This window comes from Bufo gargarizans, chromosome 3 (assembly GCF_014858855.1).
Source record: "Bufo gargarizans isolate SCDJY-AF-19 chromosome 3, ASM1485885v1, whole genome shotgun sequence".
Taxonomy (NCBI): domain Eukaryota; kingdom Metazoa; phylum Chordata; class Amphibia; order Anura; family Bufonidae; genus Bufo; species Bufo gargarizans.
The window spans coordinates 454,061,161-454,085,010 of record NC_058082.1 but is presented as its reverse complement, the minus strand read 5'-3'; the positions used below and the strand labels follow the sequence as shown (position 1 = coordinate 454,085,010).

At 42.8% G+C, this 23,850-nt stretch overlaps 1 protein-coding gene across 1 annotated transcript; it reads right to left on the bottom strand.

Moving 5' to 3' along the window:
* Nucleotides 1–485: 485 nt before the first annotated feature.
* On the bottom strand, nt 486–17,489 carry LOC122933231 (thyrotropin subunit beta-like). Its single transcript, XM_044288092.1, has 3 exons — nt 17,472–17,489; nt 14,947–15,109; nt 486–746 (listed from the first exon to the last, which is right to left on the bottom strand). The coding sequence occupies exons 2-3, from the start codon at nt 15,106–15,108 to the stop codon at nt 486–488; spliced, it is 423 nt and encodes a 140-aa protein (XP_044144027.1). The 5' UTR covers nt 15,109; nt 17,472–17,489.
* Between the last annotated feature and the right edge of the window lie 6,361 nt (nt 17,490–23,850).

Below are 23,850 nucleotides of genomic sequence, written 5' to 3'. Positions count from 1 at the left end.
GATCCAGCAGAGGAACAGGCTGTCAGATTTCACCGTATGCGGCGTAGCTGGAGAGTACCACCCTCGCCTCCAGATAGCCATTGACTTTCTGCCAGACAAAAAGTCGTACATGCAGGATTTGTTAGCCGAAAGATGGCATTTATGCCAGAAATCAGCCAGATCTTATTAAAGTCAACGGGGTCTGGTGGTAGATAGGCTGGACTCCAGCAGGCTGCTCCTCTGCCGGATTTCAGAACGCTACTGTGAACGTTGCCTTAGCGAGCATAGCTGATGTGTGCTTCTGCCTATACATCGCTCACTGCAGCCCCACAAAGGAATCCATACGCTGCTAACATGTCAGCGATGTACAAGTGTATGGAACTTCACAAGGAAAGCTAAAAAAAAAGGCATATAAAAAAAAATCATGTTAGCACATTTAAAATAGGTTTTAACAAAGTTTATTGAAAAGTTTAGGTCCACTTTTTAAGGGTAGGGAATGATTTATATTACTGCAGAAAATTGTAGAGAAGATATTTTGGCTCTCTTGGTTTGGTGCAATAATTAGAATCGATCCTGTCTTGTACACAGTCAATATACTCGGTGTTACATTTTTCACACTTGCAACTCAGGGCTATAGGGTAAGTATACAGTGAATTTACATGCACAGGGCAGCCAGGAACAGAGACCGTCTTGTGGATATAGTTATGGTAGGTGCAAACATTCTGATTTGATAGGGTCTTCAGCTGTCTTCCTTTCACATTTGGATCCTGTGGAAAACGAGATTCTTAGCTGCTAGGAAAGTTACATTAAGCAAACATTTTCTATTATATACTGGAACTCATTAAATCAACCATCACTGACAACCAGTTACTGGAGGAGGAAGCCACATGATCATTTTTATGTATATACCCAGGGTCGTTGGTTTTTATGTACTAGTCCCCAACCCCTGAGCATTTCATGTGGTACTTCTGGTAGCAGTGTGGTTGTATGTTTTGGATGTTGCCACCTATGCACTTGGCATTTTAATATACTATACTGATATATTTTGTATTATGGTGAGCACAGGCATTCTTATTCACACTTTGCTGAATCTCAATGCCTCCAACTCTTGTTGTTGATCTATCAGCAGCTCATCTGCTTGCCACCCTATAGAACTCTATGCCACTCTTTCCTCTGCCTTTTTTGCTTTCCTAGTGCACGTTTCTTCATCCCTGCTCTTTTGGTGCACTCTAGTTTTCTCCTTTTCATTCTGGTTCAAGCCCCTATCTGTTTTCCCTCTCCCTATCCAGAAGGGTTGGCTCTCCCAACACCATTTTTGTCTGCCTTCTGACAGTTAACTTCAAAACTGACAGGGAGGTGTCAACATAGTAGCAGCAAGTCTCTTCCTCCCATTGCTGCAGGGGAGACTACTAATTGTGCCTATTAGTAATAATCCCCCCATAGTAATAAGGTCCTCCAATAGAGCCACCAGTAGTCATAAGGCCCCTGTAATGCTCCTATTAGTTACAAGACCCTCCTATAGTTCCCCTCTAGTTATAATGCCCCCATAATGCCCCCATAGTGCCTCCAGTAAGTATAATGCCTCCCTATAGTGTCTCCAGTCGTTATAATGTATCCTAGTAGTCTTCCAAGTACATATACTTGCCTCTCTGCAGTGCCTCTAATAGTTATGACCCCCCCAGTGCCCTCAGTAGTTGTAATCCCCCACTGTAGTGCCACCAGTAGTTATGATGTCCCCCTGTAGAGCTATCAGTAATTATAATGCCCGCTTTAGTGCCCTAGTAGTTATAACTACGGGGGGGGGGGGCATTATAATGACCCCCTGTAGTTATAATGCCTCCTGTTGTGTCTGTAGCGCCCTGGAGCAAGGGGTACTTTGAAGTCTGGACATTTGCCCCTGTATCCCCTCCTTTATTTCACTTTAAAGGGTTAACGTGCACTGTCTAATACTGTTTAGCTGCATTTTATATGTACATTAAAACCAATCCAACTATCCTGCCCGACCCGGGTTTCGCTCCAAAAGCTTCATCAGGGGCGTCTTCAACAATTTTTCCCACAAGTCTCTAAATACCCTCATACCCCTCCACCATTGAGCTTATAACAAACTTTTAAAATTAATTGATAAAACTCAATAACCAGCAAAGTATCATCTGCCCATCCATAGATCAAATACACAATCTTACTAATGTCATTACTAATTCCTATTGGAATATATTCCCTCATCTCCATTGATTCATTCATTCATAAATTTCCAGTCACTCCTCCAATGTGCAGCACCTCACATGGTACACACCCACCATCCCTGATTGGTCATCGGCGACACACCCCACTTCTAATACTCCTTATACACATCCCCGCTACTTCACCAGGCATGGCTTCATATCCAATTCCACATTAAGTCCCTGCGTTGAATTGGATCAAACTCGTATATCCACTTCACTGCTCGCCATTCTATCTTTTTAATTGCATCTCCTCCCTGCCAGTCACCTCTTACTAACTCTACTCCTGCAAAGATGAGTCCTCTGGGATTCTTCTGATGGACATTTTTAAAATGCATAGAGACCCCATGGGTCTCCAGACCTTTTCTAATATTCCTTCTATGTTCCTGTATGCCGACTTTCAGTTTTCTCATAGTGCGTCCTACATACTGGAGGCCACATGGGCACTCCAGCATGTAGACGACACCTGAACTCTCACACGTAATTTGCCCTTTGATTTTAAAAATCTTTATTCCTTTTAGTTGAATGAATCATCAATGTTCTCATCTGCTTGTTCTCTCTACTTCTATTTCTACACGGAGCACAAAAACCGCACCAGGAAAAAAGGTCCTGTCCTTTCTTCCCATTACTTATCGGGATAGCACTGTGCACTAGATGATTTTTAAGATTCTGTTCTTTTTTTAAAATAAAGTCAGGTTGGTTTGGTATTTACTTCCCGATAACCGGATCATTTTTCAACACTGTCCAATTTTTTCTAATAGCATTCTTTATTAATCCTGCATGTGCCGTATACTGGGTAAGAAACGCAAACCTTACTCTTTTTACCCCCGTCCCTCATCTCCCTTCTTTCACCTTCTTCTACCTCTCGACTACAGGCAGATAATTCCTCTTTTGTATATCCTTTCTCCATAAACCTTTCTTGAATCACCAAGCTCTGTTCCTTAAATGTAGCAGCATCAGTGCAGTTACAGCGAATCCTCTCGATCTGGCCCCTGGGAATATTTTTAAGCCAAGGGACATAGTGGCAACTGCTGGTATCTATATATCCATTTACCTCCGTTTTTTTTAAATATGTTTTGGTCTTAAATTTGCCCTCCTCCACAAAAATCGTAAGATCCAGAAAGTTCACCTCCCTGTCACTGATGTTGTTAGTAAAATTCAAATTCCAGTCGTTATCATTAAGCTGAGCAATGAACTGTTCCAAGCCTCGTCTTTCTCCTTCCCACACTAAAAGACAATCATCTATGAATTTCGGCCATACTTTTAGTTTGCCAAGTTGCGTTTTCTTACCTAAAAGGAGGTTAATCTTCTCTCTCCCAGGCTGTCATAAAAAAAAATTAGCTAAACTGGGGGCGACATTTAACAAACAGAGCTTGGTGATTCAAGAAAGGTTTATGGAGAAAGGATATACAAAAGAGGAATTCTCTGCCTATATTCAAGAGGTAGAAGAAGGTGCAAGAAGGGAGATGAGGGACGGGGTTAAAAAGAGTAAGGATTTTAAGTTTGCATTTCTCACCCAGTATACGGCACATGCAGGATTAATAAAGAATGCTATTAGAAAAAATTGGACAATGTTGAAAAATGATCCAGTTATAGAGAAGGAAATACCAAACCACCCTGATTTTATTTTTTAAAAAGCGCCGAACCTTAAAAATCATCTAGTGCACAGTGCTATCCTGATAAGTAATAGGAAGAAAGGACAGGACCTTTTTTCCTAGTGCGGTTTTTGTGCTCCGTGTAGGAATAGAAGTAGAGAGCACAAGCAGATGAGAACATCGATGATTTGTTCAACTAAAAGGAATAGAGTGGCCGGAGGAGATTTATGAATGGAGGGTCCATGGAGATGAGGGAATATATTACAATAGGAATTAGTAATGAAATTAGTAAGGTTATGTATTTGATCTGTGGATGGGGAGATGATACTTTGCTGGTTATTGAGTTTTAGCAATTAATTTTAAAAGTTTGTTATAAGTCCAATGGGGGAGGGGTATTAGGGTATTTCGAGACTTGTGGGAAAAATTGTTGAAGACGCCCCTGTTGAAGCTTTTGGAGCGAAACCCGGCTCGGGCAGGATCGGTTTTAATATATTGCCTGTAACCCTTTTATGCTTGCGAGTACAATAAATCCATTTTTAAACTAGTTTTAAAGCGGTGCTTCACTATTGGAGCAATTTTAATATTTTATACAGCTACACTGGATAAAAGAGAGGACAGGAAGGAAAGCAAAGTCTCTTTTGTTTGATGTGCCTGCATGTTCATTTGCGCTCGTGAGTATAATCATACGAGTGTCAGTAGCATTGGATTACAGTGCTTCACTATCAGGGCCTTTTCTGATATCCCACAGGTATATTGGTGGGACCTGATGTTTTGTCTATGTGTATGAAATTGGATGATATGAGCTTGAAGAGGCTTTCTCCTAATTGGATAGGGAACGCGCGGTCCCATATAACGCATTGACTGAACTGTGAATTGTTCCCACTTCACCTTCAGGAATCGCTGTGGTAAATCCTGGTAACAGACTGGAATTTTAAAGCTTTGTTTTAAAGAAGAGCATGTTTTGAAGAAAAAAAAAACTAAAAACATTGTTTACCACCAAAACCAGACAGACTGACCTTTTGAATGTCTAGTTTAACTTTTTTGTTATGTCTGGAAATACTGCTCTGTCATTGCCAATGAGTATCATTGAAGCTATAATGTAAGTCTATGAGAGGTGGAAAGTGTTATTATGTATCTGTTTGCGCTGAGCTTCTCAACTCCACCCCTCCCACTAGGTTCAAGTCTAGCTAGAAACAGTTTATAAGGAGAGCAGTCAGAGCCCCTTGTGTTCTGCAGTTAGGAACCAGTGCTTGGAGGGGAAAACTAATGCCAGTCTGCATGAGTGACCAGAAGAAGATGCTGAGAAAGGGACGCTGATCCACAGACCATGGGTCACCAGTAGTGTTGATCGAGCACCAAAGTGCTCTGGTGCTCAGGTAGAACACTTTGAGATGCTCGGGTGCTCTACAGAGCACCAGAGCACAATGGAAGTCAATGGGAGAACCAGAGCATTGCTCTGAAGAGTGGAAGGTGTCTGATTCACAGGAAAAAAAGTCAGAAATTGATGGAAATACCATTGAAATGGTTCGGGAACAGCATGGGGAGGATGGCTGGATGCATCTTGGACTCCCAGGTCGCTGCTGGGAACGATGTTATTCGAGTACTACGCCACTTTTACAGACTGACAATAATACGCACAAAACCGAAGATAAAATCGATTTTAGAGGAAAAATTGTTAGAAAATATTCTTTCCTGTATATTTACTTGTATATAAAGTGCAAGTGCTGCCAAAAATTACAAGGAAGAGGCACTCCGATACAACCTGCATGTCACATAAAGGAGGGCCTCATTCACATTGTGGTACAATTGTTCAGGTAGTGGGACTCCTACACTCATAAAGCCTATGCACTAAGTGAAAGGGCTGCCAAAAATTACAAGGAACCAGCACTCCAATACACCCTTTATTACACATAAAGGAGGGCATCATACACACCCTTGAAAAATTATGGTTGATGGCCTGCTGGTGACCCTCAAAAACATTAGGAGCTAGGGCCTGCTGGTGACCCTCTAAAAAATTAGGGGCGAGTGCCTGCTGCTGATCTGACCATCTAAAACATTAGGGGTGAGGGTCTGCTGCTGAGCTAACCATCTAAAACATTAGGGGTCAGGGTCTGCTGCTGAGCTGACCCTCTAAAACAATAGGGGCGAGGGCCTGCTGCAGATCTGACCAGCTAAAACATTAGGGGTCAGGGTCTGCTGCTGAGCTGACCTTCTAAAACAGTGGTGCCCAACCATTTTTCGTCTGAGGGCCACACTAGACATGGTATAAATTTTGCGGGCCAGAACCAGGTAGCTTTGCCAGAAGGAAGTGCAAACAATGAGGTGGCACGTGTGAGCATTACTAAAATACATAATATGTAGGCCTTTAAATCTGCGTTGGAGGCTGCGTTTGGAGCCTCTGTTGCAGATTCTGTCGAAAGACCAGACAAAAAAGCCTTGTATGCAGAACTTTTATGTCCAGTAAAAAGACAGGATCCCGGCTTCTTCCTTGTGGAGTGACAGGAGGAGGGGGGAGCAGGGTCACTAGTGGGGTGACAGGAGGAGGAAGCAGGGTAACTAGTGAGGTGACAGGAGTAGGGGGAGCAGGGTCACTAGTGGGGTGAGAGGAGGAGGGGGAAGTAGGGTCACTAGTGAGGTGACAGGAGGAGGCTAGAGCAGGATCACTAGTGGGATGACAGGAGGAGGGGGAAGCAGGGTCACTAGTGGGGTGACAGGAGGAGGGGGAAGCAGGGTCACTAGTGAGGTGACCGGAGGAGGGGGGCGCATTCACTAGTGGGGTGACGAGGAGGTTGGGGCATGGTCACTAGTTGGGTGATAGTAGGAGGGGGGAGCAGGGTCACCAGTGACCAGTCACATGAGTCCACACTCCTTACCTCTCCAGCAGCCCTGTCATGTTGCCCAAGGTCCTCAGGCAGCGTGCTCCGCTCTCCTTACTACAGCCACCAATGTAGCTGGTGGTAGAAATCCTAATGGAAGTAGGGCCCGCAATCCTTGGCGTCGGTAGCAGTTGGGCAATCCCAGGGTCCGACTCGCTCCTGGCCTCCACAACGTTCACCCAGTGTGCCGTCAAGGAAATATAGCGTTCCTAGCCAATAGCACTTGTCCATGTTTCAGTCGTTAAGTAGACCTTCCTAATAACTGCGTTGGTCAGGGCACAGGTGATGTTACGGGACACATGCTGGTGTAAGGCTGGGACGGCACCACGGGAAAATAGTTGCAGCTGGGGACTGAGTAACGAGGGACGGCTGCCGCCATCAGGCTGCGGAAAGCCTCAGTGTCCAAAAGCCTAAGGCCTTTTTCACACAGGTGAGAATTATGCGCGGGTTTAATGCGTGAGGTGATCGCATTGCACCCGCACTGAATCTGGACCCATTCATTTCTATGGGGCTGTGCACATGAGCGGTGATTTTCACGCATCACTTGTGCGTTGCATGAAAATCACAGCATGCTCTATTTTGTGCATTTTTCACACAATGCAGGCCCCATAGAAGTGAATGGCGCTGCGTGAAAATCGCAAGCATCCGCAAGCAAGTGCGGATGCAGTGAGATTTTAATGCATGGTTGCTACAAGATAATTGGGATGCAGAGCCGATCATTATTATTTTCCCTTATAACATGGTTATAAGGGAAAATAATAGCATTCTTAATTATAGAATGCTTAGTAAAATAGAGCTGGAGGGGTTAAAAAAAATTAAACATTTTTTAACTCACCTTAATTCACTTAAATGGTTTAAGTGGATTAAGGTGAGTTATTTTTTTATTTTTTGGGGGTCATGTGACGGACCATGTGATGAGTGCAGTGACATCACCACAGGTCCTTTTCCTCCTGCACAGCAAAGAAGAAGAAAGAAGAGAAGCCAGGCTGCGAAAAAAAGTGGATTAAGGTGAGTTAAATTATTTTAGATTTTTTTAACCCCTCCAGCCCTATTTTACTAAGCATTCTATATTAAAAATGCTTTATTTTTTTCCCCTTATAACCATGTTATAAGGGAAAATAATAAAATCTACACAACACCTAACCGAATGGGTACCAAACATGCTGATTTTTCTCATGCACGTGCAAAATGCATTCAAATGTTTTGCACTCGTGTGGAAAAATTGTGCATTTTCCAGAGACGCACCCGCATCTTATCCGGCCCAAATCCATGACGCCTGTGTGAAAGAGGCCTAAGGGCTTGTTTGGGGCTCGTTCACACGACCATATGGCTTTTTCAGCATTTTGCGGGCTGTTTTTAACGGATCTGTTTTTTGTTTCAGTATTGTTTCCAGTTCTGTTCCGTTTTTCTATATAGCATATACAGTATTCAGCAATTACATAGAAAAAATTTGGCTGGGCATAAAATTTTCAATAGATGGTTCCGCAAAAACGGAACGGATATGGAAGACACATGGAGTGCATTCCATATTTGTTCCGTTTTTTTTGTGGAACCATTGAAATGAATCGTTCTGTATACAGACCGTATACGGAACTAAAAAAACGGCCTGTATACGGAACCCAAAAAACGTTTGTGTGAACAAGTCCTCACACAAACGTTTTTTGCGCTCCATATACGGGCCGTTTTTTTAGTTCTGTATTCTGTCTGTATACAGAACCATTAATTGCAATGGTTCCGCAAAAAAAACTGAATGTACTCCGTATGCATTCCGTTTCCGTTTTTCCATTCCGTTCAAAGATAAAACATATCCTATTAATGCCCACAAATCACGTTCTGTGGCTCCATTCAAGTCAATGGGTCCGTAAAAAAACTGGAACACATGCGGAATGTACAAGGGGGTGCTCTGGGGAACAGTTTCAGGCCTGTTTGGTGTGGCCCGCCTTCTCCCTTTTGCCACCCTACTGCCTCTTCCAGCCTGTTGCGGTGCTGCGGATCCCTCCCCCTCTGTACTGCTGTCCTCGCTCGGCTTGCCACCTTCCCAGGTTGGGTCAGTGATTTCATCGTCCACCACCTCCTCTTCCACTTCCTTACTCTGGTCATTCTCCTGACATGTTGACCTAACAAGAACCTCACTTATTGGCAACTGTGTCTCATCATCATCATCATCCACCTCATTAAACACTAATTGCCGTTCCCCACCATCATCTTCTTCTGACTTTGGATGCTCAAGAGTTTGGTAATCAGTGCACAAGATCTCCTCATGCCCCTCTTCAAGCATGCTTGGCGAGAGGCCCAAATCAAGGAATGGAATATCCGAGTGTGGGATCACTTGTTTGCCAAGACTCTCCATGGTGGGAGGAAGGAGGATCATGGTGAGGATTTTGTTGACCAGACTCTTGGCTACTGAGACTGGACTTTGTGGAAGACAGGATGGTGCTTAACCCCTTCACGCAATATCACATACATGTACATAGGGGAATGTGGTCCATGCAGCACGGGCCCTGCTGTCACTGATGGCCAGGCCCCTACTGCATCCGTCGGCATCACTGTATGCGGTGATGCCGGTGGAGTAACCCTTTTCACGTGCCGCGGTCAGCGCCGACCGTGGCACATGCAGGGTTTACAGAGGGAGATGGCTCCCTCTGATTCCATCGGCCCCCCGCACTGCGCGTGTAAGACGCTGACAATTCAGTACAATACATAATGTATTGTACTGAATTGAAACAGGGATCAAATCCTGAAAAGGTGGTCCCACAGTGGGACAAATATAAAAATAAAAATAAAGTGAAAAAGTGTTTTATTATAATAAAAAATTAAAGTTTCAAGTAAAAAATAAAACCTTTTCAAAAATTAAAGTAAAAAAAAAGGTAAAAAATAGGGAAAATAAAAAAAGTTGACATATTAGGTATTGCCACATCCGTATCAACTGGCTGTATAAAAGTATCACATGACCTAACCCCTCAGGTGAACAGCGTAAAAAAAAAAACTGTGTCAAAAAGACATTTTTTTATCACATTACATCACAAAAGGTGTATTAGCAAGCGATATCTAAAACTGAACAGGAACAGGAATACCGCTACCTCTGACGCTAAGTATCTCAGGGGAAATGTGTCTTTAGGTTAGGGCTCATGCACACGAACAAATTTTCTTTCCGTGTCCGTTTTGTTTTTTTGCGGACTGTATGCAGAACCATTAACTTTAATGGGTCCGTAAAAAAAACTGAAGTTACTCCGTGTACATTCCGTTTCCGTATGTCCATATTTCCGTTCTGCAAAAAAATAGAACATGTCCTATTATTGTCCGCATTACGGACAAGGATAGTACTGTTCTATGAACGGCCAACTGTTTTGTTCCGCAAAATACGGAATGCACACGGATGTCATCCGTAGTTTTTGCAGATCTGTTTTTTTGCAGACCACAAAATACATACGTGTGCATGAGCCCTTAGAGAGTGGACTTTGACTTTGCAGTATAATTATTAAGAGTTTTTATAGTGAGGAAATTGCAGTAAAATGCACTGTTATGTTATATGGTATTGCACTATTTTATATAGGATAGGATGCCTGTATGTTATCTATGCAACACGAGTCCGGGAGGAGAGTGGAACTGTACTACTCATCCCTGAGCCGTATTTAATCGGGTGTCACAATGGCACTATACGTATTCATCTGCACTCTGGTGCTGGTCTTTTGCTAGCAACTGAGCTGGACTGGAGTATGTTGCAGAAAATGTTGGGCTAGGCCTTTTTTGTTAGCCCTATGTTATGAGAATATTATTGGTAAATCTGATTGTATTAGGGTACATTCCGGAATATTACAGAGGTAGGATCAGGGGGACACTTGTCAGACATTTAGGCTACTTTCACACTTGCGGCAGGACGGATCCGACAGGCTGTTCACCATGTCGGATCAATCCTGCGGCTATTTCGCCGTGCCGCTGGACCGCCGATCCGTCCCTATTGACTATAATGGGGACGGGGGCGGAGCTCCGGTACAGCACGGTGGTGCACAGCGAAAGCCGCCGGACTAAAAAGCCTGACATGCAGTAATTTTAGTCCGGCAGTCTTTCGCCATGCTGCGCCGGAGCTCCGCCCCGTCCCCATTATAGTCAATGGGGACGGAGCGGCGGTCCGGCGGCACGGCGAAATAGCCGCAGGACGGATCCGACATGGTGAACAGCATGTCGGATCCGTCCTGCCGCAAGTGTGAAAGTAGCCTAACGTGAACTAAAGATTTGTAATGGCGTCCCTGATAAAAATGCTTAGTTGTAATGTGCAGGGAATGGTGGAGGTCACCAAACGGCACAGTATTTTTCAGTACTTATTGAGACACCAGCCTGCTATTTGTTGTTTACAGGAAACACATATGACAAAATCAAAAGTGCAATTACTTCAGAAATCTTGGGTTGGCTATTCTGTACACTCAGTCTTCTCCGCATATTCCAGGGGAGTTAGTGTACTGGTTAATAAAATTATTTGGTTTGAATGTCTGAGAAAACTTGTGGATTCAGAGGGAAGGTTTGTATGCATTTATTGTGAGATAAATGGAGTTAGAATGGTGTTAGTGGCGATTTATACACCTCCGCCATATACACCAGTACCTTTGAGGATGGTGTTGGAATTTATGGCGGAATATCCCGATATTTCGGGCTTGATTGTTGGAGACTTTAATAGAGTAATAAATGAAGAAATGGACAGATGTAGGGTGACATCAGGAAATGTGATTGCACGGAACCCCCATTTGGTAGATTGATAAGGGATGTATGAAGGGAATCCCATCTAGGGGAGAAACAATATTCCAATATTCCTGTTGCTCGTCCACTTATACGTCTCTCTCTAGAATAGTTTTGGGATTGGCAAATTCACTTATGTACCTACTAGTATGCAGGTCTGACTACTTACCTAGAACACTGTCAGATCACTCACCACTGAGTGTTGAGTTGGACTTGTCTGGGGGCGCCAGGCCGGGGCCTAGAGTATGGCGACTTAACGCCTTTTGGCTGACACTCATGGGAGAAATAGTGGATGTGAAAGCTGTGATACAGGAATACTTTAAAGGGGTTCTGCAGTTTGTTTAAACTGATCGGCGGAGGTCCAACACCTGGGACCCCCGCCTATCAGCTGTTTGAGAAGGCAGCAGCACTGCAGGAGCGCCGCAGCCTACTCACTTTTTACCGCAGGCCCAGTGACGTCACAACTAGTATTAACTGGCCTGGGCGGAAGCTCCATTCAAGTGAACAGAGCTTAGCAGCGCCCAGGCCAGTTGATACTAGTCGTGACGTCACTGGGCCTGCGGTAAACAGTGAGAAGGCTGCGGCACTACTGCCAGCGCCACTGCCTTCCCAAACAGCTGATCAGCGGAGGACCCGAGTGTCGGACCCTCGCCGATCAGATGCTGATGATCTATATTACTCCACTACTAACTAATTTTCGCAATAAAATTAAAGCCTGGTGTAAACTATACTTATCAGTGGTGGGTAGGACGAACCTTCTGAAGATGGTTTTAATGCCGCAGCTTTTATATATTCTTCACAATGCCCCTGTCTGGCTGCCAAGGGACAGGTTTAACAAGATTAACTCTATATTTAGGGACTTGATATGGCGTAAAGGACAACCTAGAATAAAACTCGAGACCTTGCAGTATTTTAAAATAGAGGGAGGCCTAGCAGTTCCCAATCTATGGGTATACTATCTGGCGGCCCAAAGTCAGCACTTTAAGGGATGGATAGAGTTGGGGGCCATGGATATAACTAGTCAGATTCTTAGGTATCACCTCAAGGGACAGGATTTTATGATGTTATTGGAGAGGTTAGATATGAGATCAGGAGATCAAAAATTCCCACAGTGCGTACAATATATTTAGTTTGGCAAAATATCAAGCACCTAAGAGGGGTTACTGGGATTACAGAATATGCCCTAATATGACGCAACCCAGTTCTGACTGAATTCAGTTCTCTGACAGGGTTAGACGACTGGAAGGAGAGAGGAGTGTCAAGAATGGGACATCTCCTGGAGATCGGAGTGTTTAGAGCCTTTACTAGTTTTCAGGAAGTTGATGGTATTCCTAGAGGTTGTTTCTATCAATACCTGCAAATGCGACACGCTTACAACACTATGATCAAGAATGGTACTATGATGTCACAGAGGGATACAGCGTTACATTTTATAGTTTCAGGAGGGGAGAGGAGAGGGTTGATATCTATGTTATATCGGTTGTTGCTTGACAAACACCTAGAGTCACATCCACTGACCAGGATGCATAAATGGGAACAGGATGTGGGTGCGATTTCAAAGGATCAATGGTCTGACATACTAGAAGCGGTACCTCTGTCCTGTTTGAGTGAAAGCGGGACGTTTATCGCAATTGTTTATTATCTATAGAGTGTACAAGACACCGGTTTTCTTACACCGGATGGGTTCAGATCAGATGCTTAATGTCCTAGATGCTCTATGGAATCTGCGGATCTGATACGCATGCTATGGCAATGTCTGACATTGAGTGTATTCTAGGATGAGGTAATTGATGTCATAAAGAAAGCCTTCACAGTACGTATACTACGTCCATTTTGGGATGTCAGAGTTGGGTACAGAAAATATGCTTAAAGTAGCAATAGGTCACTTGCTATATGTGGCTAGGAAGTTGATAGCTCAACATTGGATACAGGCTGATCCTCCGACACTTAGGGAATTTAAGTGTAAGGTTAATAATATGCTAGGATACTAAAAAGCTGTCTTCCAGAAAAGAGGATGTCTCCTCAAATATGTGAAGCTGTAGGAACCATGGTTGGAGTTTGTGCGATTGAATAATGTCACGGGGTAAAGATGCAGCCGATACCGGAATGGGTGGGAGGGTAGATGGGATAGGAGTTCATGTTGAAGGGGGCATTATTACATGTCATAATATGTTTGTAGATGTACATGTACATTGAATTGTTGAGAACTACTCCTTGATGTAACTTTAACGTATGATGGCTATATTCTTTGTAATATATATTGAAAACTAATAAAAATGATCTGATTAAAAAAAAGTAGGAATCTGCTAACAGATGTCCTTTAACCCCTTGGCGACCTCCACCGTACATGTACGGAGGAAGTTGCCACTTTAAAGTTGGTGGGTGCAGCAGGCGCCATAGCCACCGGGTTTCCACTTTTTCAAACAGGAGAGACCCGAGGCAGATGTAGGCGATCAGTCATAAGGTCAGATGTGACCAGGCGGTGCAAACGCAGGAGCTAAGATCGAGGAACCTGTTATAACCCAGTATTAGCTCGGAGCCTCAAGAAGGCTCCGATAGCTAATACTGGAATATACCAATACTGGCCAGCAGAACTTAACGGGCAATCTAAGGGCTCTTTCACATGAGCGGATCCTGTGCGTGGAATCCACTGCGTGAAAGAGAGTCAAGCCCCGTCCTGGACAGCAGAGACACAGAGCATTATTAATCATGTTAATGCTCCGTGTCTCTGCTGTCCGGAACGGGGCTTTGCTCTCTTTCACGCAGCAGATTACCCACACGGCATCAGCTCGTGTGAAAGAGCCCTAATGACTGCCAGTTATAGTCACCCAGGGTGACTTAAAAAAAAAATATATTAAACTTTAAATCACTCCACTTTTCCCAAAAATACATAAACAGATACAAAAATAGACATCATGGGCATCGCTTTGTGCAAAACCGCCTGTACTAATAAAATATAGCAATATTTATCCTGGACGGAGAATGGAGTAAAAAATTCAAAATGGCCAATTGACAATTTTTTTTGTCAAAAAGTGATCAAGAAGTCAAACACACTTTAAAATAGTATCCCTGAAAAGTACAGCTCTCCCCACAAAAAAATGAGCCCTCACATAGCTCTGTACACAACTAGAAAAAGTTATAGGGCTCAGAATATGGTGATTAAAAAAATAAAATAAAAATGTTCAAGTTTTTCCCCCCCCAGTAATAAAGGCCAATATGGACCACAATGTGTATGACTGTATCTGCGAAGTGATCGTTCACCAGATTATTGTTCATCTGCTGTTCAACAATCAACCAACTTCTATCTAATGTATATGGCATTTTCATTGTTTTATAATTATATTACCAGTCTCCCCTCCAACCACCTTGAGAAAATCCTGTGTATGCCCCTGCAGAACTAAATTCAAGATAAATTATTTTTTATTATATATGGGGTTTTGTGGGTTCTATCACATTATAATCTCAATAAGCATTAGACACCCGATTAGAAATTATATTTAGATTCTTTTAACAGGCTTTAGACATAAAATTATTATGCACACATACCATTGTCTTGCAGTATCCAGAGCATATGGTGGTGTTGACGGCAATACAGTAAGCACACTCCTCCTTCTCAACATACATGATATATTCAGTCAGCATACACAGAGAGAAAGCATGCCCAAAGGCAATGCAAAACAGAAGAGATACCAACAAAATGGCTGCCATCCTATAAAAAAGGTAAAATATTTTTTAGACATAAAGAATATGAACAGCTTTCTGTCATATGCCTGTCGTTTGTAAATATGCTTTTTTGTAAGAAAAAAAAGCTAGATTTTATCAGAAACCACAGCCAAAAAATACCATAAAAATGGTGTGTGCTTAGCTTGCACGGCATATACAGTACAGACCAAAAGTGGTACAGACCACCTTCTCATTCAAAGAGTTTTCTTTATTTTCATGACTATGAAAATTGTAGATTCACACTGAAGGCATCAAAACTATGAATTAACACATGTGGAATTATATACATAACAAAAAAAGTGTGAAACAACTGAAAATATGTCATAGTCTAGGTTCTTCAAAGTAGCCACCTTTTGCTTTGATTACTGCTTTGCACACTCTTGGCATTCTCTTGATGAGCTTCAAGAGGTAGTCACCTGAAATGGTCTTCCCAGAGATGGAGTTCCCAGAGATGCTTAGCACTTGTTGTCCCTTTTGCCTTCACTCTGCGGTCCAGCTCACCCCAAACCATCTCGATTGGGTTCAGGTCCGGTGACTGTTGAGGCCAGGTCATCTGGCGCAGCACCCCATCACTCTCCTCCATGGTCAAATAGCCCTTACAGCCTGGAGGTGTGTTTGGGGTGATTGTCCTATAGAAAAATAAATGATGGTCCAACTAAACGCAAACCGGATGGAATAGCATGCCGCTGCAAGATGCTGTGGTAGCCATGCTGGTTTAGTATGCCTTCAATTTTGAATAAATCCCCAACAGTGTCACCAGCAAAGCACCCCCACACCATCACACCTCCTCCTCCATGCTTCACGGTGGGAACCAGGCATTTAGAGTCCATCTGTTCACTTTTTCTGTATCGCACAAAGACACGGTGGTTGAAACCAAATATCTCAAATTTGGACTCATCAGACCAAAGCACAGATTTCCACTGGTCTAATGTCCATTCCTTGTGTTTTTTAGCCCAAACAAGTCTCTTCTGCTTGTTGCCTGTCCTTAGCAGTGGTTTCCTAGCAGATATTCTACCATGAAGGCCTGATTCACACAGTCTCCTCTTAACAGTTGTTCTAGAGATGTGTCTGCTGCTAGAACTCTGTGTGGCATTGACCTGGTCTCTAATCTGAGCTGCTGTTAACCTGCGATTTCTGAGGCTGGTGACTCGGATGAACTTATCCTCCGCAGCAGAGGTGACTCTTGGTCTTCCTTTCCTGGGGCGGTCCGCATGTGAGCCAGTTTCTTTGTAGCGCTTGATGGTTTTTTGTTGCCATAATAAAAATTCTAACAGTCTATTCAGTAGGACTATCAGCTGTGTATCCACCTGACTTCTCCACAATGCAACTGATGGTCCCAACCCCATTTATAAGGCAAGAAATCCCACTTATTAAACCTGACAGGGCACACCTGTGAAGTGAAAACCATTTCAGGTGACTACCTCTTGAAGCTCATCAAGAGAATGCCAAGAGTGTGCAAAGCAGTAATCAAAGCAAAAGGTGGCTACTTTGAAGAACCTAGAATATGACATATTTTCAGTTGTTTCACACTTTTTTGTTATGTATATAATTCCACATGTGTTAATTCATAGTTTTGATGCCTTCAGTGTGAATCTACAATTTTCATAGTCATGAAAATAAAGAAAACTCTTTGAATGAGAAGGTGTGTCCAAACTTTTGGTCTATACTGTATGTCAGAATGAAACTTTTCTTTTGCAATGTATTCACAGGATGTGGTAACATTTTGCCGTGATTTTAACATTAAACTGATAAAACATGCAATGTGAATACAACCTGCAGTCCAGAGAGAACATCAATGAAACAGTATAGTTTACCCATAACACCTAGATAAACACCAAGACTTCTGGAACAGACAAGGTTAGAGTTTATTGGCCGTAATAACATAAAAAAATGTTTGACAGAGCCAAAGACAACATTTTATCAGAGAGAGCAAAATGTTATATGTCCAGACAAGAGAAACATACCTTCCCATCAAAGGGAACGATAGGGTAAATGTGCAACAGCCACAATATAAATTGACTAGATAAAACCAGTTATAATGTACCTAGTCATACTGCATAAACACCCTACAAACACATATAGAATACAATAATATAAGACATGTATAGTCTATAAATGTTATACTATAATAACATCAGTGCATACAAAAAGTGAATAAATACTGACAGGAAATAGATGGTGGCCTATAAAAAACACATATATCCTAGTGTACAGTGCACAAGAGTGAGACTGAAGAATGACAGCAATCAATACTCTTAGACATGATGTACTAAAGGGGCTTTTCATCTTTGAGAGCTTTTCAGGCAGATCACACACCTGGCCAGACCTGCGGAGGGAAGCATACTTACCTGCTTTCTGCAGCTGAGTTCCGGCTCCTTCACTCCCCTGCCCCTGTGTTCTGGTCCCTTTGTTTCAACATCTAGTTTGATGCCTGCAACCAATGACTGGCTGCAGTGGTGACACAGCCATATGAATGCAGCTTCCTGATCCAACAGTCGCATTATATGCAAAGTGCAAAAGTACATTTGTCTTGTCATGTATGCAAATTGCTGTGTATTTCTGTAATGGCTGATTTGAGATAACAGGCTGTATCCATCAACCACTAGATGGAGCTGTTTTCCTCTCCGCTAGAGAGGATTGAGTCAGCATAGTGTAGGTCAGTCTGTTCCTAGTGAAGTGAAAGGAGCTAATGAAGAGAGCTGACACATCTCTGTCAGCTCTATTGCTCCTGGGCCCTAAAGCAGCACACAGCGACTCATTACCAAAATAATTAATCATTTGAAAGAGCTATTCGGTTCGGCAGTGGATGAGGAGATGGGGAAAACAAAGATGAGGGAGTCTTCAGCTCGCCTTACTGAATATTTTCCCACCACAAGGACTCAACAGAGCGTACCAGAAGGCCTGCAGCATGGTGGCTCACTGACTTTCTCCGGCTCTTCAGCTTGTTCTTTGATTGTTTACTCTCCTAGAGGTATGTACCACACAACTTATAATGATCCTGGGCAGACCCCAGCAGGACATTCCATGGCAGTGGAACTCCCACATAGTGCCACACCAGGTGTTGTGGAACTACAACGTCCTTCCGCTGTTTTAATGGAGGATGCTTTGAAAGATTTAGGCTAGTTTCACACCTCCAGTGTAAATCCCATTGGGCTGTTCCAGCAGACAATGCCGGGAATCGTCTGGACACAAACCGCAGCATGCATACTAACTGGCAGGCATTCCGTCGGCATCGCAAAGTCGCGGTGTAACCCAGGCCTATGAAGGAATCTGTTCTCTGAGTAGGGGATTTCAATAAGGTTATGTAGCCTTCTCTTGATTTCACAGCTAATGTTGCTCCCGACTCTCTGACTTTTTTGTATAACCTAACGCAAAGGGAAGGTTACCTAGATGTCTGGAGGTTGCAACATGTTATGGAGAGGGACTACACGTGTTTTCCCATGCCCATCACACCTATTTGCGTATTAGATTATTTTTTAGGGACCATCAGGACCAAGTGGGCTTTATCAAGGGGAAGATGTCTCTAGATGGGACCCTCAGACTTTTAGATATATTGGGGCATTTAGTGCAGACTTGGACACCTTCTCTGCTTTTTTCATTGGATGCAGAGAAGGTGTTTAATAGGGTCTATTGGGGTTATTTAGCTGAAGTAGTATCTAAGTTCGGAATCACGGGAGTGGCACATACCTTGATCATGTCTTTATAATTTTTCCTTAAGCTTGTAGTTTAACCTTAGGTTATATTTCTAGGAGATATACTATTATTAATGTGACCCGACAGGGATGTCCCTTATCTCCCTTATTGTTTATGTTAATAAAGGAGCATTTGGCAGGGATGGTGCGTTTCTTGGGTATCCCTCTCTACACACAAGACAGGACTCTTTGCCGATGACATGTTGCTAAGGCTGGGGAGCCCTGTCTTCTCTCTCCCATCAGCGTTGAGAGTATTAGATCTGTTTAGTAAGGTGTCTTATTATGAACTTAATATTACAAAATCACAAGTATTGTGGATCAACCTGGATGCTGACACTATTTCCACTTTGCAAATCAGTATACTTTGACCTGGTCACCTAAGGGATTGAGCATAATCTTGCTATTTCCTGTCTCATCATTATACACTTCCACTTATATACCATTTCTCAAGGAGGTGGAATCAGATCTGCAGCTCTAAAGCATGAGGCATTGTGGGTAGGGAGACTGTCACTAAAATTATGGTACTTCCGAAGATACTATATACAGTGGATATAAAAAGTCTACACACCCCTGTTATAATGTCAGGTTTCTGTGCTGTAAAAAAATTAGACAAAGATAAATCATTTTAGAACTTTTAATGTGACCTATAAACTGTACCACTCATTTGAAAAACAAACTGAAATCTTTTAGGTGGAGGGAAGAAAACACAAAATAATGTGGTTGTATAAGTGTGCACACCCTCTTATAACTGGGGATGTAGCCGTGTTCAGAATTAAGCAATCACATTCAAAATCATGTTAAATAGGAGTCAGCATACACCTGCCATCATTTAAAGTGCCTCTGATTAACCCCAAATAAAGTTCAGCTGCTCTAGTTGGTCTTTCCTGAAATTTTCTTAGTCGCATCCCACAGCAAAAGCCATGGTCCATAGAGAGCTTCCAAAGCATCAGAGGGATCTCATTGTTAAAAGGTATCAGTCAGGAGAAGGGTACAAAAGAATTTACAAGGCATTAGATATACCATGGAACACAGTGAAGACATCATCAAGTGGAGAAAATATGGCACAACAGTGACATTGCCAAGAACTGGACGTGCCTCCAAAATTGATGAAAAGACGAGAAGAAAACTGGTCTGGGAGGATGCCAAGAGGCCTACAGCAACATTAAAGGAGCTGCAGGAATATCTGGCAAGTACTGGCTGTGTGGTACATGTGACAACAATCTCCTGTATTCTTCATACTGTATGTCTGGGCAATGGGGTAGAGTGGCAAGATGAAAGCCTTTTCTTACAAAGAAAAACATCCAAGCCAGGCTACATTTCGCAAAAACACATCTGAAGTCTCCCAAAAGCATGTGGGAAAAGGTGTTATGGTCTGATGAAACCAAGGTTGAACTTTTTGGCCATAATTCCAAAAAATATGTTTGGCGCAAAAACAACACTGCACATCACCAAAAGAACACCATACCCACAGTGAAGCATGGTGGTGGCAGCATCATGCCAAGGGGCTGTTTTTCTTCAGCTGGAACTGGGGCCTTAGTTAAGCTAGAGGGAATTATGAACAGTTCCAAATACCAGTCAATATTGGCACAAAGCCTTCAGGCTTCTGCTAGAAAGCTGAACATGAAGAGGAACGTCATCTTTCAGCATGACAACAACCCAAAGCATACATCCAAATCAACAAAGGAATGGCTTCACCAGAAGATTAAAGTTTTGGAATGGCCCAGCCAGAGCCCAGACCTGAATCCCATTGAAAATCTGTAGGGGGATCTGAAGAGGGCCGTGCACAGGAGATGCCCTCGCAATCTGACAGATTTGGAGTGTTTTTGCAAAGAAGAGTGGGCAAATCTTGCCAAGTAAAAATGTGCCATGCTGATAGACTCATACCCAAAAAGACTGAGTGCTGTAATAAAATCAAAAGGTGCTTCAACAAAGTATTAGTTTAAGGGTGTGCACACTTATGCAACCATATTATTTTATATTTATATTTTTTCTTCCCTCTACCTAAAAGATTTCAGTTTGTTTTTCAATTGAGTTGTACAGTTTATAGGTCACATTAAAGGTGGAAAAAGTGTCTCATTTTTTTACATCACACACAGAAACCTGACATTTTAATAGGGGTGTGTAGACTTTTTATATCCACTGTATATATATATATTTTTTCTCTCCTTCTTTCTCTCTTTCTCTATATATTACAGTGTATATATATATATATATATATATATATATATATATATACTGTATATATAAACAAACAAAAAATATATTATATATAAAAACTTTAATATATAGTTTAATATAGGCTTGAATGATCTCACTACTCCCTATTAGGGCTCATGCACACGAAATGTATTTTTTTTCCGTTTCCGTTCCGTTTTTTTACAGGTCCATATGCGGAACTATTCACTTAAATGGGTCTGCAAAAAAAAAAAAGAAGAAGGAAATTCTCTGTATGCATTCCACTTCTGTATGTCCGCATGTCCGTTCCGCAAAAAAAGAACATGTCCTATTCTTGCCCATTTTGCAGACAAGGACAGGCATTGTTTCAATGGATCCGCAAAAAAACGGATGCAATACAGATGCCACATGGATGTCATCCGCTTTTTTTTGTGGATCCATGTTTTGCGGACCGCAAAATACATACGGTCGTGTGCATGGCTAACCTCCGGAACTCCAGCTGTGGTAAAACTGCAACCTCCAAGATGCATACTTGCATGGCTGTTCTCAGAACTCCATAGAAATGAATGGAACATGCTGGGAGTTGTAGTTTCACCACAGCTGGAGTGCCAGAGGTCAGCCATCACTGCATATCTGTTCATCTCTGTCGTGCTCTTCAATGGTGAGTAAAAGACCATTGGACTGCTATACTTATGGGGTTTGATACAGAAGCTTGACTATTAATGATATGTAATAAAAGGTATATTCTAGATTCTGTGGTTTTAGTTAGACCCTTATGAAGAAGTATATTGTTGCTGTGATAAGTATCACACATTGAAAAAAAAAAGCCATAAAACAGCATTTTTTATGCAGTTCAAAATATAGGAGGTGGCGGGCTTAAAAGATTTTTTTATTCCCCGCCCTCACCCAGCGGTACCTGTGAAGAAGTCTATACTATTCTAGGCTGCTCGGTTCTGGCTCAGTGGCTTTCAGGTTGTCTTCACTGGACTTTCAGTCCCTATCTGTCTACTTTTGCATGGTTGATTTGCTGCTGCAGCCACTGACTGGACTCAGCGATGATGTGTCCCCAAGTGGCACGTGGCCCAGCTTAGTACCACTGGGTGTTGGTCCTGGACAACCCCTTTAAGGAATGTGCCATCCTGAACACTAACTGGTTATATCTGTAAAGAATAAATCAAGGCAACTGGACTTACTGTAGATTTCTTGAAAATGTTTCACTCGTTCTTCCAACGAAAGCTTTCTTAATTCTGAGTGACTGTACAAGAATTGTCTGGGAATAAATATGTAACTGAATCAACATCTGGTAATTATACCCAGCATGGGGTCAGAGGTCATTACACCTAGCATGGGGTCAAAGGTGTTGATGTCATTATCCTAATTGGAGTCAGTGGGTGATAATGACCTCCCAGAAAAAGGTGGTCAAGACAGCATTGTATGTGGCAGACAATAGATGTCTAACCCCACCCCCCACCCCCGCCTCTATTCAAGCTTGGCTTCTCCATTTTTGCGTAGATGTCCTCCTTCACACCTCGTTTGTACCAATCGGCCTCCTTATCCAAAACACGTACTTGACTGTCTTCAAGGGTGTGACCTGTTTCTTTTAGATGTAAGTACACGGCGGAATCTTGACCAGAGGTTTTGGCTCTTCTATGCTGAGCCATACGCTGATGTAGTTGTTGTTTTGTTTCGCCGATATACAGTTCTGAGCATTCCTTATTGCACTGGACTGCGTACACAATGTTGTCCATCTTGTGTTTAGAACGAGTAAGTCCAGTTGCCTTGATTTATTCTTTACAGATATACCATGACCTGGATAAATGAGAACCTTCACAGACACTAACTGGTTAGTTCTTTATTCTTTCAATAGGGATTTGTATTTTATTTATTTTTCTCATTATTCTTGGTTGTGCAGTGTTTCTCACTTTTTTTAACTATTATTTTAATGTTTAATTTTGAAACAATTTTGAAACAAACTGACCGCAATCCGTATATATACGTGATAGCTGCACATACCCCGTGCAGCTACCACGTATATAAACATTCTGGCAGCTCTTTAATCTAAGCGATGCAAAGCGTGTGGATTAAAGCTTCTACCCCTGCCCTGTATGCTGTCACGGACAGCATACAATGCAGTAATGCCGGCAAGGGACCAATCAGAGTGGCCCCTTGCCGGCAATCGATCCGATTGGTTAGTCTGTGCAGACTAACCAATCGGATCCCGGCAGTGAAAAAATGCCGGTTTCAGGCTCTGATCTGAGCTCTGCAGATCAGAGCCTGAAATCACAGTGTCCTCGTGCCCCCCCCCCCCCCCCCCGATCCATGCAGCCTCCCCGATCTGTGCAGCCCCCCCAACTGTGCCCCCTCCATCTGTGCCCCATCTTGTGTCAACAGTGCCCCTCTTTGAGTCCGCCCCCTCCATTCCTCCTGCTGGCCATGACCAGTGTTCCCTCTAAGCCTTGGCAGCTGCTGAGCGGGGTCAGCTCAGAGCTGGGCACAGCGCCATCGAAGGTGGGCGATAGGAAAACCTAGGATAATTGTCACATCAAAGAGCATACAGTGTAACCCCTGTGCCATCCCGTACAATACGGTGTAACCCCTGCACCATGCTATGTAATATACAGTATAATTCCTGCACCATGCGATACAGAATACATTATAATCCCTGCACCATGCCGTACAATATATAGTATAGTTAATACACCATGCTGTGTAATATATATTATAATCCATACACCATAGTGTACAGTATACAGTATAATCCCTTCCCCATGCCGTATGATATACAGTATAGTTCATATACCAGTGGGCTTATGCCTTTTGATCAAAACGTACCCTAATGCCTCTTGTACAGCATGAAGTA

Excerpts from the sequence above, each read along its gene's own strand:
- LOC122933231 (XM_044288092.1), bottom strand. The coding sequence starts at position 15,108 with ATGGCAGCCATTTTGTTGGTATCTCTTCTGTTTTGCATTGCCTTTGGG. Across the intron at positions 747-14,946 it reads CTGGATACTGCAAGACAATG|GATCCAAATGTGAAAGGAAG; the intron begins GTATGTGTGCAT and ends CGTTTTCCACAG.